This window comes from Phycodurus eques, chromosome 4 (assembly GCF_024500275.1).
Source record: "Phycodurus eques isolate BA_2022a chromosome 4, UOR_Pequ_1.1, whole genome shotgun sequence".
Lineage (NCBI taxonomy): Eukaryota > Metazoa > Chordata > Actinopteri > Syngnathiformes > Syngnathidae > Phycodurus > Phycodurus eques.
Window position 1 is genome coordinate 16,768,793 of NC_084528.1, and position 20,432 is coordinate 16,789,224.

The 20,432-nt window shown below is 41.5% G+C and overlaps 1 protein-coding gene across 1 annotated transcript in view; it reads right to left on the minus strand.

Moving 5' to 3' along the window:
- tmem145 (transmembrane protein 145) overlaps positions 1–20,432 on the minus strand; it is a 43,577-nt gene that overhangs the window by 6,458 nt on the left and 16,687 nt on the right. The window contains exons 4-11 of the mRNA XM_061675628.1: positions 18,092–18,178; positions 14,901–15,008; positions 9,642–9,726; positions 9,277–9,348; positions 5,238–5,306; positions 3,738–3,818; positions 2,328–2,406; positions 1,671–1,764 (exon numbers count right to left, since the gene is read on the minus strand). Of these exons, the coding sequence (XP_061531612.1) occupies positions 1,671–1,764; positions 2,328–2,406; positions 3,738–3,818; positions 5,238–5,306; positions 9,277–9,348; positions 9,642–9,726; positions 14,901–15,008; positions 18,092–18,178 (675 nt within the window). The remainder of the gene's footprint in view (positions 1–1,670; positions 1,765–2,327; positions 2,407–3,737; positions 3,819–5,237; positions 5,307–9,276; positions 9,349–9,641; positions 9,727–14,900; positions 15,009–18,091; positions 18,179–20,432) is intronic.

Sequence of the window (20,432 nt, forward strand, 5' to 3'; positions counted from 1 at the left end):
TTACATGGAGAGACGAGTCGTCGCTCCGCCAGTTTTTTCTGTCTTGAGTTGCGAGCAAAAATTTTAGTTACAAGCACTAAATGGTGACAGGAACTTCATAACAAGCAGCAGATAGTTTGACAGTTCTTCAAAAAAGAGGCTATATGGCTTGCTTCAACCTGTTTACTGCCATTCCCAGTTGAAATTTAAACATAAAACCAAGGGCATTACACATTGTGTATTTAAGCAAACCCCATATTTGAAAAAGTCAGCTATCTTAATGCTAACACACAATGCAAAACGCCATAGAGGGGCTAACAAAACTAGCATTGATGTTGCGGTAGTTGTAACCCTTAAAGTAACGACCATTCAGACAATATAATAACACTCACAGGAATCTATTCTTTACCCTCTGTGAAAAACTACTTACCACAGCTTACTGAGTTACTTCGGTGTGAAACTCTTCTTTATGTACTATTTACATCTGTTATACTGCCCACTGGTGGCCAAGGAACACACACCAGAAGGAGCAAAATGTCAATGGGCATTGAAGCACGAATCATGATACACAAACTGTTTAATTTTTATTGTCTAATTAACCATGTTATACGTGAATGTTTTTTATAAATTGTAATACTTTAGAGTGCTATTTTTTATTATTAAAAAACGTAATGATTTTGAGTTTTTGTGGGGCTCAAATAGATTATGGCATTATTTTTTTTTTCATTTCAATTGGTGAAGATGATTTGAGTTGCGAGTGTTTTGAATTACCGTGGTCACGGAACAAATTATACTAAATTATTCAAAGAACCACTGTACCCTAATTGCTCTATATTTTTTTCCCACTTCGCTTGAGCAGCTGCATATTCAAAGCTTGCTCACCCTGAGTATGGACAAAATTTTGTGACGCCTACAGGAGGTGAAAACAGAAGAAACTATTGAGTCTGGACATAACTGATTAGAACCTTCCACATCAAACACATCCAAGCTTGTCTTTATGGACCTTGCTTTGTTTGTGCTGGAACAGAAAGGGGCCTTCCTTAAACTGTTCTCACACGGTTGGAAGCATACAATCATACAAAATAACCTGTTAAAGATGAGAAATTCTTATTCAACTAGGGCAACTAACCTCTGATGGATTTCTTTCATCAAAAAATACTTACAGTTGGTCTGCATAGTGTCAATGAGGTCATTTCCAAGTGCTATCACACACGTGGTATTATTTCACAGAGCCAGTTTCGCTCCGTCTAGTCCAAATGTCAAAAGCTGTTAAATTAGTGTGAAATAATAGAATGAGGGACGTCAGCAGCAGCTGGGCCCCAAATCGGCCATTTTTAATTTCTTATGAATTATTTTCCCACTCGAGTCTCAAGGAGATTAATTTCCAGAGCCGCAACAACACGTTTAGCAGCTTGGACAGAGACAACAAAACATGAAGACTAATTTTAATGTCATAATACTAGCCCTTCACTCTTGTTTTTTCTTTGTCAAGGCTGGGCTGGAGCCTATCCCAGTTGACTTGGGGCGAGAGGCTGGGTACACCTTGATCTGGTTGCCATTCAACCGAAGCGCACGTGGAGACAAACAAGCATTCACTCTAACATTCACACCGATGGAGAATTTAGTGTCCTCAATAAACCTAATATGAATGTTTTTGGAATGTGGGAGGAACCTGGAGTATGTGTGTGTACCTCGGCCTCGTAGATGAAGAGGATGACATAGGTGATTGTGTAGACGGTCATGTAGATGCTGAGCTTCACCGAGCCGCTGTGGCTGATCCTTGCCCTACCATTCACACATGCACGCACAGAGAGTCAAAGTTCACACATTGGTTAGGCTGAGATAAAGACAGAAAAGACATTTAGTGTTATACATATCGAGGGAGGGGACAAGGAGCCATAAAAACTACAGTGAGATTTACGGGCCAAGCAGCAATTCAAGCCCACAACAGGACAGCTGAGCTCACATTTGAACTCTATGAATAATAAAATGCAAACTCCGCTTGATCAAAGAAATACTAAACTTCACTCACTGCCTTCTAAATATTACATTAACAAACAGTAACACTGGAGGGGAACGAGGGTCTCCTATATGGACGTCTGGATGAAGGAGACGCATTTTATCCGAGAGGAGCGTAAATGCAGACTGGAGCAAAGTGGAGACTGTGGAGCATTGTTAGCATGTGTTTATCTTTGTCATTTATAAACATACATCATCCTTAAAATTCACAATGAATTTGTAACACATGCACACAAGCATGCGCGCGCACGCACGCACACACACACACGCACGCACGCACGCACGCACACACACACACACACACACGCACACTAACATCGCAGCCCCACCTGGTGACGGTGAAACCTTTCCCCAGCAGTATGAGCATGAGCAGGAACACCAAGAAACTGATGGAGAAGAGTAATTTCCCTAGAGAGAGACACAAAGATGAGACAGAGGGTAATAAGGCTGAAAACAAATGGGGAAAAAAGAACCAGTCGACTCCACACCCACTATTAAAGAATGTTCGACTGCAAGAACATTTCCCCGTAACTAGGCACTTTTGGTGGATCATTATGTGTTTGGAAAGCAGGAACTATTGTTGTAGCGTAGCTCTGGGGTAATTTAATGGGGCCAAAGGAAGACACTGCTAGTGGTAAAAATACCTTTCCAGAGGTCCAGGAACCTTTGTGGGGTGGTCTGCAGCACTGAACATATATGATTGGTCAACTTTATATCCAGGAATTACAAGTACCAAGAACTAATAGCACACTTTCACAGCAGAAACTAGAAACATTTGGAGAATTACAGGATTTACATTGTACAAATGTAGTTCCTAGTTAATTTATCAGGGCCGAAAGAAGACCCTGCTCGAGCCGTAGCTCTATTGAAAGGTCCAGGAAACTTTGAGATAGGGTCACATCTGATTGGAGAACTACTCAATGTATTTATTATGTTGCTGTTTTTTTTTTTTTTTAACAACAGGCTGCAGGAACATTTTATCGCAGTTTTTTTTCCAAAATTATTCTTGAACTAAAAACCTTTGGAGGACCGTGGAAGTATGGTTTAAGACAACGTTTGTACACTTTTTAAAGCAAACGTTTTCTATGTCTTTTCAAATGACTTTTACAGAACCTTTTACTTAATATCCAAGAGCAAAAAATTAAGAAATATTGATGGTGTTTTCTTTGCAAATTGAATATTTTACAATCTATATTGAGAGTAGGACTGTGTTTCGCTCAGATTTGAATGATTCCAGTTCCAATTCCGTTTCCTCATTTTGATTCCAGTTCCAAACAATTGGGGGCTGGTTCAAAAAAGTTTGCACGGTTTAAATCAGGGTTGTCCAAACTACGGCCATCCGTTTTTTTTCTTCTGGACTCCGTCTCGACTCGGACAAGTCTTGGTCTCGGATAATGTGGTCTTGAGCACAAATCTAACTCTAGGAACTACAAGTAGCAACAAATCAAACGTTCCTGGAGCTTTAGGTGGAAATGGGATTTTAGTTCAAGTTACAAAAATGACCAAGAACCAAAAGTACCTGGAACTATAGGTGAAAATGTGGGTTTAGCCTGAGGAGCAACAAGTAGCAAGATTTCGGAGCAAGTCTGTGTGAATTTTTGACCACTCATCCAAAAGAAGGCCTTCATCAAAGTGTTCAACGCAGGAAATTGTGCAAAATAATATTTTTTGTTCACGTCCATCAGCACACAATTCACTATCCACTCATTCCGTCAGAGAATAAGAAACAAGGAACTCACCGAGTATTTTCAGACTACCGTTGCCGACGCCATCCCGAGCGTAGAGGCCCCAGTAGACGCAGTGGAAAAGCAGGCTGAGCACTGAAGAAGCAGAAGGGGTGGGGGAGTGGGGGGTACAGGTGAAAGATGAGAAGAGAGTAAGGAAGAAGAAATCTATGGTGGGAAGTAACAAAGGACAAATCTTTTGTCACTGTACATACATGGATTTTTCAGGTATCTGTACTTAGCATATTTCTTTGATATACTGTATCTGTACTTTCTACTCCTCACGTTGTCAAAATAAGCTTGTTTATTTTGTCAACGTACACGGATGATGGCACGCTCGCTGAGATGTTGATTGTTTGATGGAGTGATGGATTGACTGAGATCAAGACGAAAATAAACCGGGACAATAGCAACATAGAGGAACATGAACCAGGGAGCATTAATGACAATATGAACTGATTCAGAGAAGCAAGACATTCTCCATCCATGGTCTTATTTAAGAGAACTGTTCATGTTTTTGGCTCCAAGAATAATTTGTGGCGAATGTGTTGTGTCTTATGCTAGCCTGAAAACCAACAGCTTCGGTGTTCAAAGATTTGTTTATCTAATCAGAATTTTCTCCCCTATTTTTTATTGAGCATTTTTTTTGATAGTCAGTTCACAAAATTAGCAAAGCTATGGGAATTCTTTCTCCCCAAATGATTCTATGATTCTATGACTCTTCCAGTTGCCCTGTATCACTGTTGCAACCTGCTGATGACACTCCGTGACACTCTTAAGCTTAGTGGCCAAAAGCTAAGCAATGGCGAGCTACTGTTTATCAATTGTTATGTGTCCTCTTGGTCTCATGATGTGAAAATGTGAACAGTGTTTAAACACAAATTCTAATTGAACCAATAGGTGTATTGGTCCATCCATGGATCCGACACCTGTTGTGAATTTTGCCTTTCAGCTCCTTGCTAGAGAATGGCAAGTTGTGCAAAAAGTACTAAAACACTGAACAGTTGGACATTTGAAAGTTTAGAGAAGGTCAAATAAAATTTACTTGTTACTAATTAGGTTTTAGCCCATTTTAGGTTCAGAAATTTCACCCTAAAGGCCAACATGCCTAACTTTTCTATTTAAGTACAGACTGCGAGTGCTTCTGTCACCTCTGGAAGAAACGAGGTTAAAAAGAAGATGAATTTTTGAGGGAAAAAAGAAGACAAGTCTGTAAACGGGAGCATAGGGGGCATGGGAAGTGATTTAAAGAGAGGAGAAGTACGTGAAAGCAAAGGAGGGGAGATAAGGAGGGAGAAAGAGATGAGCATGGGGCACTGTCAGTCGGTATGCTGTGGCCCACAGAGGCTGCCTTCAATTGCGCCCATTCAGACGTTAATACGGGCTGATAAAATCAGTGGTGCTCAAGTGTGGATTAAAGCTGCTGCGAGTGTGCGCATGGCTCATTGTCATCCTGCTGCAACTCCAACCACCTCCCATTGTGTGATTCCGTGTGTGAGGGATGGACACACTCACCCTCCACACCTGCGGCAGTCATAAACATTTTGTAGGTGGTGTGAAGAAGCTGTCTTCCCTTCAGATTGTCTGCAGAGGGAAACACATTCAGGGATGAGGATGATGCTGGAGGTAGGTTTATGTGCACTAAAGCAATGCTAACAGATGGCGGCGCGGCCAGGGGAGACGGAGAGAGTGCAAGACATGACAATAGAATGAGGCAGAGCCACCATTAGCATGCGTCTATATACAGATGCTTCCATCTCGTGTGCGTCTTTGTGCAGATGCATATTTTATGAGCCCGAACCCTCCCGCAAGGAGCCTCGGGGGGAAAATTTACAGGTGAGGAGCAGGTCGTAAACATTCGTTCACGCACCGTGGCCGCCCTGTGTACGTGCTGCTGGGTTCTCGAAGAGGATACTTACACAACAACCGCATAGTAAAAAAGAGCTATTTTTCACGTATGACCCTCGGTGGTTAGCGGTCAGAGACAGCAAGGCCTTCTCTGCTGGCCTCAACACGATCACAAGCACTGACCTGTATTTACAACCTAAATTATAATATTTGTTTCATGCAACTGTGTTAATTTATTCCCAACAGTTTATACTCTTCTGTTCGTAATGCATCTCTAGACTGCACTGCTTAAAGTAAATTTTTGTGTTGCCATGTCAATCTAATCTGCTAAGGGTCTTCAGAATCCCTGTTAGTGCTGTCCGATGTAACTTAAATTATATTCGCAATTGGACTGTTTCTTTAACCATTCGAATTTTAAATTCATCTTCACAGGGCCAGTATGCTGGCCCTCAATGAATTTTTTTCATCCTCTAAATCAGGGTTTTCAAACTCATTGTAGTCTAGGGGCCACATAAAGCCTAATTTGATGTCAAAGCAGCAGGACCACTAAAATCTTAACAACAAATAACTACGTTTTTCCCTTTGTTTGAAAGCAAAACAAATCAAGTGTGTTAGGAAAATCTTTACATTTAATGATTTTAAAAAAATGATTTTGCAAAACAACCTCAGATTTCTTGATTTCTTTCTTGTCATCTACAATGTGTGCATAAAAACTGATCACGGTGACTGTATATTAAGGCACAAAACTCTCAGTCACAGGTATTTGGAACTGCAAAATATTGTATTGCACTTTAAAATTGAATCAACTTATGAACACCTAGGAATTATTACCATTCCATTTTTTTTACAAAAGCATAATAATTCTCAAAATTATTCTTAGTTCCCACCACCCCAATGTCTTCTATATTTTTTCACTTTCAAATTCATCCTGCGGTCTGGATTGTACCCCCTTGCGGGCCGGTTTCGGCCTGTATGTTTGAGAGCCCTGATCTAAATGGTTGCTCAGGGCAAAACTTTTTAGAGTCAACTTCGACAAGAAAAACATTGCCTCTAGTGATCTGCGGAAATTTACCATCAGCATCTCTGTTGGTATCATGTCCATCCATCCATCCATCCATTTTCTACCGCTATCCGAGGTCGGGTCGCAGGGGCAGTAGCTTTAGTAGGGACGCCCAGACTTCCCTCTCCCCAGCTCTTCCGGGGGGATCCCGAGGTGTTCACATGCCAGCCGAGAGACGCAGTCTCTCCAGTGTGTCCTAATGCCGTAACGTCATTGTCAAACCATTGAGTTTATTTATCTCCTTTAATAAGTCAGTGAGGGCAAGATGTGTTTTTTGGGATTGAGTTTGAATTCCTACACAATTGTAGTGTACGGTAGCTCGTATAGAAATTGTAAAGTAACACTAGCTTGCAACTCTTTGATACCTCAAGAAATCTCCATGGTGGACTCAAAATCCAATCTACCTCAGTGGATTATTTTTTTTCTCTTGGGCCGTTAAATCTAGTGGAGTGCAAATGAGTAAAAGTCAAATTCTGCACAACATAACAAACAGACATGGCCGATAAGCACAAGTGTTCTCTCACTCCAAGACTGCAAGTGTGAACATCAGCACAGACGAACAGATGGAGCTCATCATGTGCTGTAATTGCTCTGCAAGGATAGCAGGGAACATTCTTCACACTAACATCTTCTATTCTAAGATTCAATGACTTAAAAATAAAAACGATGGAGGAGAAGTCACGTGGACAATATAACAACAGAGGGTCACTGCTGGAGGTTTAAAAAAAAAAATTAAAAATAAAAATTAAAAAAAAACTCCTTGAGGAGCTGATCACCTCACTGAAAAATTCCATTTCGTCGTCCCGTGTATTCCTTAAACAATACGGCAGCATCATTATCGACCTTGGTATCTTATTCCACACGGCGCTTGTAAGGCAACATGAAGGCTGAGTTTTGCAAAGTAAGATTTGAAAAATGAACAGGGGCTCCGTGTGCAATGTGATCTACATGAAAGATCAACAGCAGCTACGACAATGAACTGACAGACACTGCCGCGGCCAGCCTGATGACCACCACCGTGGCCACACCCCTCGTGCGTGGGCAGTCACCTTTAAAAACAAAATTCCGTTCCGTTCAACCAACCATCAATTTATCCAAGTTATGAACACCGTCATTATTTTATGTCAATTACCTAAATTTTACTCGAGAAGTTGGCTAACCTGCACTTTCTTTTTACTTACATTTTCCGTTTGAAACATGTATGCCGTGTGGTAAACTGGGCTGACCGTGCTATTAATTCTTCTGACCCGATGTCCAAAATAAATGAAGTTGCCTATTGTACACAAACCACAATCTTACTGGCCGACGTGACGGTGCTACTATGTTGGAGGGTTGCCATTCATATGTAACTCTACACGGGGGGTATATATATATTATTAAAAAAATAATAATAAAAAAAAAATAATAAAATAATTTTTAAAAAACATGCGAGACTTGGACAATAAATCGTAGGTCGTGGATTATGTCATAGCACGAGGAGTTTTGTCATTCCTGACAAAATATGTCAGGCACGATCCGGCCCGTTCTGGGAAATCACCCGCAATAGCAAAAATAATTGGGCCAATAAATATATATATATATATATGACTTGATCTTCTCTTTACACTTGTATGACAGTTAGGAATGTTAAAACATTGTTTTTACAGGTAATAAAGGTTTGATGATTGTTTGGGGCCAAGGATGAACCCTTGAAATGTTGGTGCATGTACATGACCTCTCCCTGGAATGGAACCAGTCATGTTGAACAATTTAGATGGATATGATGTTCGGTCCATTGTTTTTTTTGTTTGTTTGTTTCATGATTTTATCATATGTAGTTGATTTCAGGGCGGCACGGTGGGCGACTGGTCAGAGCGTCAGCCTCACAGTTCTGAGGACCCGGGTTCAATCCCCGGTCCCGCCTGTGTGGAGTTTGCATGTTCTCCCCGTGCCTGCGTGGGTTTTCTCCGGGCACTCCTGTTTCCTCCCACATCCCCAAAACATGCATAAATTGGAGACTCTAAATTGCCTGTAGGTGTGACTGTGAGTGCGAATGGTTGTTTGTTTGTATGTGCTCTGCGATTGGCTGGCAACCAGTTCAGGGTGTACCCCGCCTCCTGCCCGATGACAGCTGGGATAGGCTCCAGCACGCCCGCGACCCTAGTGAGGAGAAGCGGCTCAGAAAATGGATGGATGGATAGTTGACTTCAAAAGTCTTGAGCTGTTTTTCATTGAAAATGAATAAAGCTAATAATTGCATAATCCATTTCCTTGGACATGAAGCCAGATGACTGCCACAGAAAAAAAAAAAATAATAATTTGGGATTTCTATGCTTTGGCGGAAGTCTAAGCTCTATTCTAGTTAAGTACTGAGAAGGAAATGACAGACCTGGAAGTGTAGATGGGACCTATTTTCCACTCTAGCTCTTTCGGGCTGCTTTCCGTGAGGCCACTGGCATTGAAAATTTAAGTGAATTGATCTGAAAACAAGCCTTTTCCCATTATCCAGTGTAAAATAGCAAAAGTGCCGCTTTCATGACTACAAAGCTCTTTCACGTCCACCAAGGGGGAGAGGAACATAAGAAGCTACTCTTATCCCATCAAGAAAACATGGTGGTTTTATAATAGAGGAAATGGACACGGCGATGGACTTTGAAAGGTACTTACAGGCAAAGTAGCAGGAGAGCAGGAACACTATGAAGAAGATGACCAGGAACGTGATGTCTGTCTCCAGGATCCCTGAGGAACAGAAATAGAATCCGTCATGAGGGATGAACAGGTGAGGTGAAGGAGTCAAAGCTATAAAGTGGCTGAGTCAACGCGGTCGTGAGAACGAGTGGAAAATGACAAAAATCCTTCAGTCTCCTCCTCTAAGTTCATCCGTCATCGTTAATCCATCCATTACGGTCATTTGTCCACTTCAGTGTGTTTTATTGGCTGTGCTAAGTTGCTCCTCGCTCGTGCCGTCGCCAATTCCTCCCGTAATTGTTCTCTCTCGCTCGCTCTCTTTGAGTAGTTTCCATCGCTCTTACCGAATTCGTCAGCAGAGAAGTGCTGTGTCCAGAAAGACTGTCCGTTGGTCAGCTTCATCTCATACTCCAGCTGCAGACCGTCGCCCTGTGGGGGCACACAGATAGATCCCCAAATAGTGGCTGGGGGCAACGGCAGACATGCATACTCATACTACTCATATCTTAAAACAACTTTCTCATCCATCCATCCATTTTTATCCGAGGTCGGGTCGCAGGGGCAGCAGCCTCAGCAGGGAAGCCCAGACTTCCCTCTCCCCAGCCACTTCTTCCAGCTCTTCCGAGGGGATCCCGAGGTGTTCCCACCATAGGTGATGGTAGGAACGTAGCTCGACCGGTAAATCGAGAGCTCCGCTTTTCGGCTTAGCTCCTTCTTCACCACAACGGACCGATACAAAGTCCGCATCACTGCCAATGCCGCACCGATCCGCCTGATGAAGAGGAAGAGGAGGAAGAGGCCAAGCCTCACAGCAGTCCTCTCTCGTCTGCTCTCTTTGGAATAAACCCACATTCCAGTGGATGATTGCGAGGTTTCTGTGCTGGTCTTTGCCTTGTGGTAAGCTCTACTCACACTCCAAAGTGTTCTTCTTGGAACTTTATTGTACTAAGGTTTCAAATTAAAAGAGGTATGGAGTCTTAATGGTCTGTATTTCACGAACAAATTACTTGTATGAGTTTCCAAACACAGCTTTGTTCAAGTCGGTATTATACCTTATATTGCTGTCATACTGTATATCGTTGCACTCTCATATAAACAACAGCTATCTCACATGAACAACAGCAAGCACCCCAAAATTCTAAATGATCAATCACTAACTTAATATGCTGAAAAATTTCTACTTTATTAGGGTGTCGTCGATTAAAATGGTAAACACAGTGGCCGCCGAGGGATCTAAAATGTTTAACGTAAAAATGCTTAATGTGGCTTAATATCCCAAACTTGTCACCCATCATCACCATCATTTACGTTGGCATCTCTACGCATGGCAGGTCCGACCTCTGAAAATACTTCAACAATCAGCCCAATATTTTGGATTTCATGGACGCAAACACTTTCCTCTTTATATGTTCTCACTATACAGAAAATTCCCCAACATCATTTAACATCAGAAAGCTATCATCAATCATCAACCCAAATTAATGTGGACATCTCTATGCCCCCTGCCACCTCTGAAAATAATCAGAACGATAGCCCAAATATTATGGATTTTATGGAGGTTAAACGTGTTCCTCATTAAAGGACCTGCAATGTGTAATACTGTGAACATTGGCACTTATTCCATAGTTCAGAATTTACAAATGATGTCTGCTGAAAAAAATCCCCCCGCCCCCAAATAGACTCAGTAGTAATTTTAGGTTTGATTTTTGATTAAATACTTGATTTTCGGCCAGATTTTGTCCCACCCCCATTTTGGGCACGTCACCCTGTCACGGCCTGACACGTTAAGTGCAGAAGGCGAGAAGATCATTAAACTACGACACTATCTGCGGTTCAATTTTTGCCTATATTGAAAGTCTGGATGTTTTGTTTCAGACAATACTATAATGAGTGAAAATAGTGATAGTGAAACATTTTAATAGGCTTTTTTTTTTTTTTTTTTAAATCGATTGTTGAAATGCCTCCTTGAGGAAAGAAGACAGCCACGTCATCCCATTCATGCATCCATCCATTTTCTGAGCCGCTTCTCCTCACTCGGGTCGCGGGCGTGCTGGAGCCTATCCCAGCAATCATCGGGCAAGAGGCGGGGTACACCCTGAACTGGTCGCCAGCCAATCGCAGGGCACACGCAAACAAACAAACACCCATTTGCACTCACATTCACACCTACGGCCAATTTAGAGTTGTCAATTAACCTACCATGCATGTTTTTGGGATGTGGGAGGAAACCGGAGCGCCCGGGGAAAACCCACGCAGGTACGGGGAGAACATGCAAACTCTACACAGGCGGGGCCGGGGATTGAACCCCGGTCCTCAGAACTGTGAGGCAGACGCTCTAACCAGTCTTCCACCGTGCCGTTCCACGTCATCCCACATGAGGTAATTGCTTTCAGATTCCAAAATGTGGGAGAGCCAAAATCTGTCTGAAAATCAAATATTTCTTCAGTAAACAAGCCTAAAATTACCACTTGTACTTTTTTTTCTGCAGACATCATTTATAAGTCCAGAACTATGGACTAAGGGCCAATGTAGACATTATCAGAGAGTCCATTTAAGTCTTTAAACTAGCATTAGGGTTTCAAGATACTATTTAAAATTTGGGTAAGGGTTTTAAGGCAAGGTTGAGGTTTCAAGTTAAGGTTTCAAGACAGGCGTAGGGTCTCAAATTATGGCTTCAAGGCAGGTGTGTGTTTCAAATTAGGGTTTTAAGCCTTTAAGCCTACAGTTTCAATTTAGGTTTAAGGTTTCAAGCCAATGTTTCCTCCACTCAAATAGACTATTTTTCGGTCATAAAAAATATAAACATGAGTGGCCCAGCGTCCTTTGCCAGGCAGACAACTTGCTGCTTCCCAAATGAGGTCATTTACTTTCATGACTGGTACTTTAACACCAGCTGATTACGGCCAATCAAATGTGTCTCCATCTGTCAGACAGACGGTACCCATAAACACAAACGTGCCAGATTTTTTGAAACCTCAAAGCCAGCTTTGCTTACTCGGGAGAATCTACAACTTTGATGCATTGTGACCGTCATTTGAGGTTATTTGAATTTTATTTATAACGATGTCATCATCCGCACTTGACGGATTGACGGGTGTCCGCTATCATGAATCAAGTAGAATTGGCCGTTAAAGTTAACTGATGATCAGCGGCACATTTAAGCATTTTGCTGCAGTCATCCATCTTCACGGTGCTAATGGCAAATGGAGGCACTTCACCAACACATAGTAACAAAAGAGGAGAGGAAATGCGGCTGCTGAGTGAAGAAGGGACAGCGTAAAGCTGGTGTTGACAGCAGAAGCGTTGAGAAGTTGAGAAGACAACAGCCAAAAGATTCTGAGTGACGTTTAGATATGAGCTGGGGAAAAAAAGGGAAATTGTCTGCCTGGCTCAGAGTGGAGATTTTATATCGGAGTCGAAGAGCATTAAGTGGCGTGTCTATTAACGAAGCCTGGTGTGACACTAAACGCCACTCCGCTGGAAGCATCCATTCTAATCACATCCTGACTCTGTCTGCACCAAAACAAACAAGGACACTCAGAGAGGCACCCAGAATGATAAGCAGGTGGAAGCGCACATGCACGTACTATGGAGTCGAACCCATAGCCTGCTCAGCAACAACTTTTAAGTTCTTTATAGCAATGATTCCCAATCACTAGCCATGTTTACATGCACACTGTTTTTCATTTTCATTCATTTCATCATTGAAAGCATTCCGATCGATGATCTCAGGTCAACTGTGTACACCTGATGTGATCTACTCCGATCGAGTGTTTACATGCGTTAACATCAGCAGGCCATCAGTGCACTTGTGGCCCACCAAGGTGCACTTTGAAGCAGCCAGGTGAGGGCAACGCACCGGTCCCTTCCTAGATCTTTATTTGGGGCAGTAGAAAGTCTTCCCCCAGGCTAACGTGCGTACAAGCATTAAGGCATCGGAATCGCCCACACCGGCCTAGACTGGTTCCAGTCATACGCTAAAGACCGCATTCAGTTTATTCAGCTAAAGTCCTTTTGACTCGTCCACTCCCAGTCACTGCAGGTGTGTGGCCCAGGGCTCTGTCATGGGGCCCCTGCTCTTCTATCATCGAGGAGGTAGATCCTCTGCACCATTTTCCATCAATTTAATATTCTATTTCATTGCTTTGCGGATGACAAACTGTACAGCTCTACTTTTCCTGCAAACCCGTCTCACTTCCACCCTCTTTTTTCACCTCCTGCTTACCGCCTGGTTCACCTCCAACCACATGAAATTCATTTTCCTAATTGGCACCAAATCTATGTTATCAAAAGTTGACAATAAATGGTCACATTTTTATTGTATAAAAAGATAATAAAAGAGAATTCAAAGAAATCAACTTTTTTTTTTATTTTAATAAACGGTACTGTACATACTGTAGTGTTTGTGTGTTGGATGTGTGCCTTCAAGGGGCGTGGCTTAGTGAGTGTCAGGAGCTCGAGTCAGGTTGGCCGATTACTTTGCATGTGAGCATCTGGGCGTGAGTTGTGGCCAACAGCTGCTCCTTCAGATTGTTCTCATTTTGTGCATTTGACCATTTGTCTCATTCAATAAATGGCTGAAAGTGTATTGGCGACTGTGGTTCTCCTTGCCAACATGTGAGGGCATTTCAGTACCTTAATTGCTTTATTGTTATTTTCCACTTTTCTCGAGCAATGGCATATCTGAAGCTCGCGTGTAAAATTTTGGGTAGAAACGCAAAGCAAAAAAAGGCGATGACTCGTAACTCCAAAAACCCGCAAGTTGTGACATTCCTAAGTCAAGGTACCACTGTACAGTACTACAATACATTTCCAGTGTCAAAAATGTTAATTTTCAAGTCTTATTGCAAAATGGTGTTTAATGGACTCATTTATAATTACCGGCGCAAAATTGGCAATAATAGCGCTACATCAAGAAGGTACTGCGAGGTGGAAAAGAAGCAACGTGCATTTCTGTTTTTAATTAATAGTCACTATAGTCTGTTTCCATTTCAGAAACAGAATGCTCTTCTTGCTAATGTCCTGAATCCATTACTAATCCTGCTTAAAATGCTGCAAGCTTAGCCTGCTCTGGTGCGGAGTCATTTACTCATTCAAGCTTGCGCACGTTGTATTTAAACAGCACAAAAAACTCAGTCTCAAGTCGGTGTCGGCCAGGGTTCAGTATCATGATTACGAGGTCTGTTTCAGTTTCAAATGATGTTTGGTGCAAAAATAAAGAGGCGCGGGGGCTAAATTTAAGCTGACGTTGATGGAAAACCCACGGCGGGCCAGCACAAAAAAAGGCCTTGAAACATGCGTTGAATCACACAGGCCTCCTTGGGGGTGCGCCGGGTGTATTTTTTGCCTCGTCGATGCTTACTCCATAAATAAACACTGCAAAGCGTATTATTCAAATGGCCAAACCGGTCCTCTTCTGCGATTTATTTTTCAGAGGCTACAGTTCACTCATGGGTTTGGCCTTGATTTCTTGAGCTGCACCCATCCATGAATATTGTAAAGTGGTATTTAAGGCACCACTGTACTGACAAATACAGCATGACAACATGAGGGTGTGTTTATGGGCAATTAAAACAAGGGGTCCCATGGGGAGAGCAACTTACCCCACACTTGCTGAGAGCGATGTACCACCACCTCTCCCTCACTGAGCGGAAACTGCGACCGCCCACACAGCTCAGCACCTCCTCGTCACCGTTGCCGTCACCCTCCACCTGGGAGTGATGGCGCAGAGACAGAGATAGAAAGAGAGAGACAGCTGCTGTCACCCAGATGGGATACATCACATTTCACCGCCCAGGACGCTGATTTAATCGCAGCCGGCTGAAAGTGTGATGACAGAAACATACTTCACTCTCAAAAATAGCCTGAAATGTGGCACACGCTCCACAAAGATCTGTCACACTGGATCTCATACTTGACAATGTGATAACAAATAATAATATCTGCTGTTTATTGGAATAAGACATATGCTTTTTTAAAAAAAGGGTGACATGGGGGTGATTTATTTGGAATTACGCTTTTCCACTGCGCTGCTCGGCCTTAGCAGGGTATACACATACTCATAATCAGGCCAAATTGAAGTATTTTTGCCTCGCTTGCAATCAGAGATCAGCAAAGACATGATTGTCAGATGTCTCTAAAAGAATATTCTGTGGTGTGGGCTAGGGATAGATCGGCCGGGCCGATTCTAAGTGCCAATTATAAGTGCTGATATTCTACATTTTGACACATAGTGGCATTGATCAATTAATATCGATTTAAAACTGGGTAAACTTGAGAGAATTATTTATCCATTCATCCATCCATTTTCTGAGCCGCTTCTCCTCACTCGGGTCGCGGGCGTGCTGGGGCCTATCCCAGCTGTCATCGGGCAGGAGGCGGGGTACACCCTGAACTGGTCTCCAACCAATTGCAGGGCACATACAAACCAACAACCAGTCGCACTCACAGTCACACCTATGGGCAATTTAGATTCTCCAATTAATGCATGTTTTGGGATGTGGGAGGAAACTGGAGTGCCCGGAGAAAACCCACAAAGGCACGGGGAGAACATGCAAACTCCACACAGGCGGGGTCGAGGATTGAACCTCAGAACTGTGAGGCTGACGCTCTAACCAGTCGGCCACCGTGCCGCAGAGAACTATTTATTGATTTTTTTTTAAAAAAATCAGTTAGCTTTATAAGAGATGCTGCTGAGCCTGTGAACTCACTGCCCTTTTTGTTTTTGTTTGAACTTAAAAATTATATTGAAATTTTGGAAAACTATTTACAGTAAAAAACTTTTGGGAGACAACTATTTGTTTAGGTTTTCATTTAACTTTGTTAGAAATACTGCTGAGCCTGGGAGATCCCTGCATTTTTTTTTTAAACAAAGATGTCTATTGTCTAAGATAAAAGAAAAAACTAGCATGTTGCAAATATAAAAAACTGTTGAAAAAAACATATCCCTTAAATTCATTTGAACAGAATTTTTATTATTCAATATTTTGATGCCAATATTTTCCTAGTTACTGCAAATGAATATTGGCTCCAAATCAGCCTCCTTGACTACAAATGATAATCGTTATCGGCCCTGAAAACATCCTATCGGTCAATCTCTATTGTGGGGTGTGTTAAGAGTGAATTTTCCTTCCCCAATTTGCTCAGAAAATAATGAGGCTGACAATCGTAAAAGTGAGCAAACGTGAGCATTTTCCCACCCTTGCGACTGGTCAGTAAAAGGCAAGGAGAACCATTTTATCCAAGAGTAGACAAAGGGCCACGACAGCAAAAATTATTGTTGTAATTTCTAGTGATGTATCTGCAAATGTGACAACGATGCGACTGCTCGACCAATGAGTGACCAGCAGTTGGTTATATCATCCATATGTTATTAGGTACTAGAAATAGTACCCAAGTAGAGCCGTGCCGAGCTGAGTAGGCACCGGACAGTGAAATAAAATATGCATACAGCAGTCACACTGTAATCTCTTATTTCTTTCAGCCAATCAACAAAGAAAGGGAATAGAAAAAATGAAAAACTATTTCATTCAATTGACATTCCAGTTATATTTGTTTCTTTAGTAGACCACAAAAATGTTTGTGGGTCAATCTGACAAACTGCACAGTTTGGCCTTGCAGGACTTTTCCAAAAAGAAGAGAAATAAGGCCAGAAGAAGTGGTTTTATCATTTCATTTAAAATTACATTGAAAAGAAAAACATTTAATTTTGAAACTTTAAAACTGGGTCATTTTGATCTGCAATATAACAGGAGTGTTAAAGAGAATCGGGGGGGGGGAAATACATTATTATAAATACAATGACAATAATTTTTTTAAACTTTAAAAAAAAAAAAAAAAAAAAATACTACTAAAATAATTTTCTGATGCTGAACGTGAATTTTGTGAATGTGAATGTTTCAATGTGTACCGCATATAGAGTTTTTAATGGGGTACTTGTGGATAGTGCCAGTGTAAAAGTGCCAATAATAACGTTGTGTCGAGAAGGTACCATGCAGCGGAAAAGGTGCAAATCTGTCTCTTTATTTGTATACTGCATAGTAAAAAAAAATTAAAGATAAAACTTGCAGCGCTGAAGTCATCATCTGTAGCAGTAATTAACTTTGGAGGCAGGAGCTCCTCGGTAATATAGACTAATACAGTATCACATCCTCCCCTTCTGCGCTAATCAATACGCTTTGAGGCAAGCTATGAAATGGGCTTAAGGAATGAAGCAATAACAGTGTGTGTTTGGCCCTGGAATGAGAGGAACAACTTTTATAAGTAGAAAGTTGCAAATGGTGCTGTCAAAAAAAAAAAAAAAAAAAAAAAAAGACCTTTGCTACCGCTTGGACCAGATCTGTTCTTGTACGAGTGCTAGTTTCTCAGTAACTGGCTAAGTAATCGACTCAGAGGTATTGTGAGGCAGGCTACGCAGTGAGCTAGTGTGCTAGCATGCTAGTTTGTGTGGGTTTTCTCCGGGTACTGCGGCCTCCTCCCACATTACAAAAACATGCATGTTAGGTTAATTGGAGACTAAATTAGTGTGAATGTGAGAGTGAATACTTGTTCGTCTATACTGTATGTGCCCCTCTAACTGACTGCCGACCAGTCCAGAGTGTACGCCGCCTCCAGCCCCAAAGGTCAGCTGCGATAGGCTTTGGCTCACCAGTCCCCAATGAGGACAAGCACTACAGAAAACTGAAGGATGGATGGATGGTATTATGGTTTGTGACTTAATCCCACACTACAGTATTTACAGTATACATGAGAGGAAGACTACATAATACAGCATAAATGTGTGTAGGTGTCTTACCACACATCCCGACCAAGTGTAGCGGGTGGTAAGGTTGATGACCTGGTTGTTCTCGGGCCTCAGCACCGCCTCCTTCTGATAGCAGTTCTGGCAAAGATGAGTCAACATGAGATTAATACATATTCAATGTATCCGCCCGCTCTCGCTCTATAGATTTTGCCTGCAACGTCCTACAGATTATTTTGCGGCATGATAGAAACTTGATAATTACATTACATTGGAAACTGTACTCTTTTTATTGTACATGCACTTGCTGACATATTGATTGTCTTTTTAATGATCTCTTTACACTTTATGAGCACGCCCACTCATGTTGCACAGCAGCAATATTACAACATTTTATGAGGCTAGTCGTTTATGTGTTGCAGTGTCGGTATTAATATCGTTATTGATTTGGTGGCAGGAAAGAAAAAGAAAATCCTCCACATGCGGCACATGGTGATCAATATAATATAACCGGCCATAATTGAAAAATGTCAACCCAGGCGGGACGGAAACGAACAGCTTTGTTTGAAATCTGTGCTGCGTGTTATTGCTCTGGCGCAGGCATAAATATGACAAATAAACAAATTCCTTAAAGATAGTCAACAATCTTAAATCTTTAAAAATATACACTATACCATCAATATATTTTACTTAACTAAATTTAATTAATATGGTTTAATATAATTAATATTAATAATAATTAATATAATTAGTGGGTATTTGTATTACTCATGTTCATTATTATGTAATTTTATATATGCATATGTATACAGTCCCAGGATGCACATGTCATGGAAGCAATGAGTCCCTTCAATTTATCATTACAGAATACAGATACAGTCATCCTCCGCTATAATCACAGTCGCGGTCCCGCTATATTGCAGATTTTTAATACAGTTGTTCCTCTATTTTTATACTGTTTGTACAATATTTTTGTTTTTATCCGTTGTTCTTGCTCTCTCTAAGTATATTGTATGTGTTTAGGCCTGTCATGATAGCACATTTTTTAGGGACGATATATTTTCCCCAAAACGATCACAACAAACGATAGAATACAATAGAATGATTTTTATACGACTGATATTATGATAGTATAGCATAATTATTCAAGTAAATCCTTTGTAAGAACAATTTACTTTTAATTCTAAAATAATTCTAGAAGAATGAACCTTGACATTGTAATGTTGAACAATAAATAAACTCGGCACGGTGGACGACTGGTTAGGGCGTTAGGGCGTCTGCCTCACAGTTCTTAGGACTGGGGTTCAATCCCCGGCCCCGCCTGTGTGGAATTTGCATGTTCTCCCCGTGCCTGCGTGGGTTTTCTCCGGGCACTCCGATTTCCTCCCACACTCCAAAAACATGCATGGTAGGTTAATTGAAGACTCTAAATTGCCCGTAGGTGTGAATGTGAGTGCGAATGGTTGTTTGTTTATATGTGCCTTGCGATTGCCTGGCAACCAGTTCAGGGTGTACCCCGCCTCCTGCCCGTTCATAGCTGGGAAAATATCTTAGATAAAAAATATAAATAAAACGGATTCAGGCTTTGATCACAAAAATTACATTTCAACACATTAAAATTTGGCACAGCGGTATAAACAGTCATTAATGCCTTAACGGGCAATATACTGCCAATCAGGTTTTCTGTTGATTAAGACAAAGTGCCAAGTAGCCACATTATTCTACATCGTAGAGCAAAGCAACCTGTTTTGATTCAAGATTTATACTACTTTTCAAAAGTCTGCAGCCTTTCTTTAAACGCTGCTTTGTCAACATGTTCAATGGCTTTATCTGTTAAAATACTAACACTATACTGTATATAATGTGAGCATACATGCGCCACATTCATGTTTGTACTTGCATTGTTGGGTAAATAATTGGAAGCTGACGAGAAATGTCCCACCGTGTTTTTTGTTCCCTACTGAAGAAATCGGGTGGGATGGTTGTGTTTAAAATAAGATTTTGTCACTTTGAGGTTTTAAGTTGTGATGTCTTTGTTCCGACTTCATACAAATTCGACATACCAGCTCGTTTGTGTTCGCGGGATGGCCACGTTGATCTGGCTTGAATCCAAAATGTTCTCAAATCGTAGCGGTGCCGTTAAGCTTTGGAAATAATTCCATTTACGCTTCTCAATTTTCTGTAACTGCAGCTAACAGCTTGCCATCAGAAAACTATGTTCATGTACGCGAGCGTTTGTAATGTAATGTTTTTTTCTTCCTCAAATGAAAGGGCACCTGTACGCAACGTCTGTTTTTTTGCCACACTATTCAGAAATTAGGGCGCATATAGAGCAACCAAATTAGTCAGTCTCTCTCTCTCTCTCTCTCTCTCTCTCTCTCTCTCTCTCTCTCTC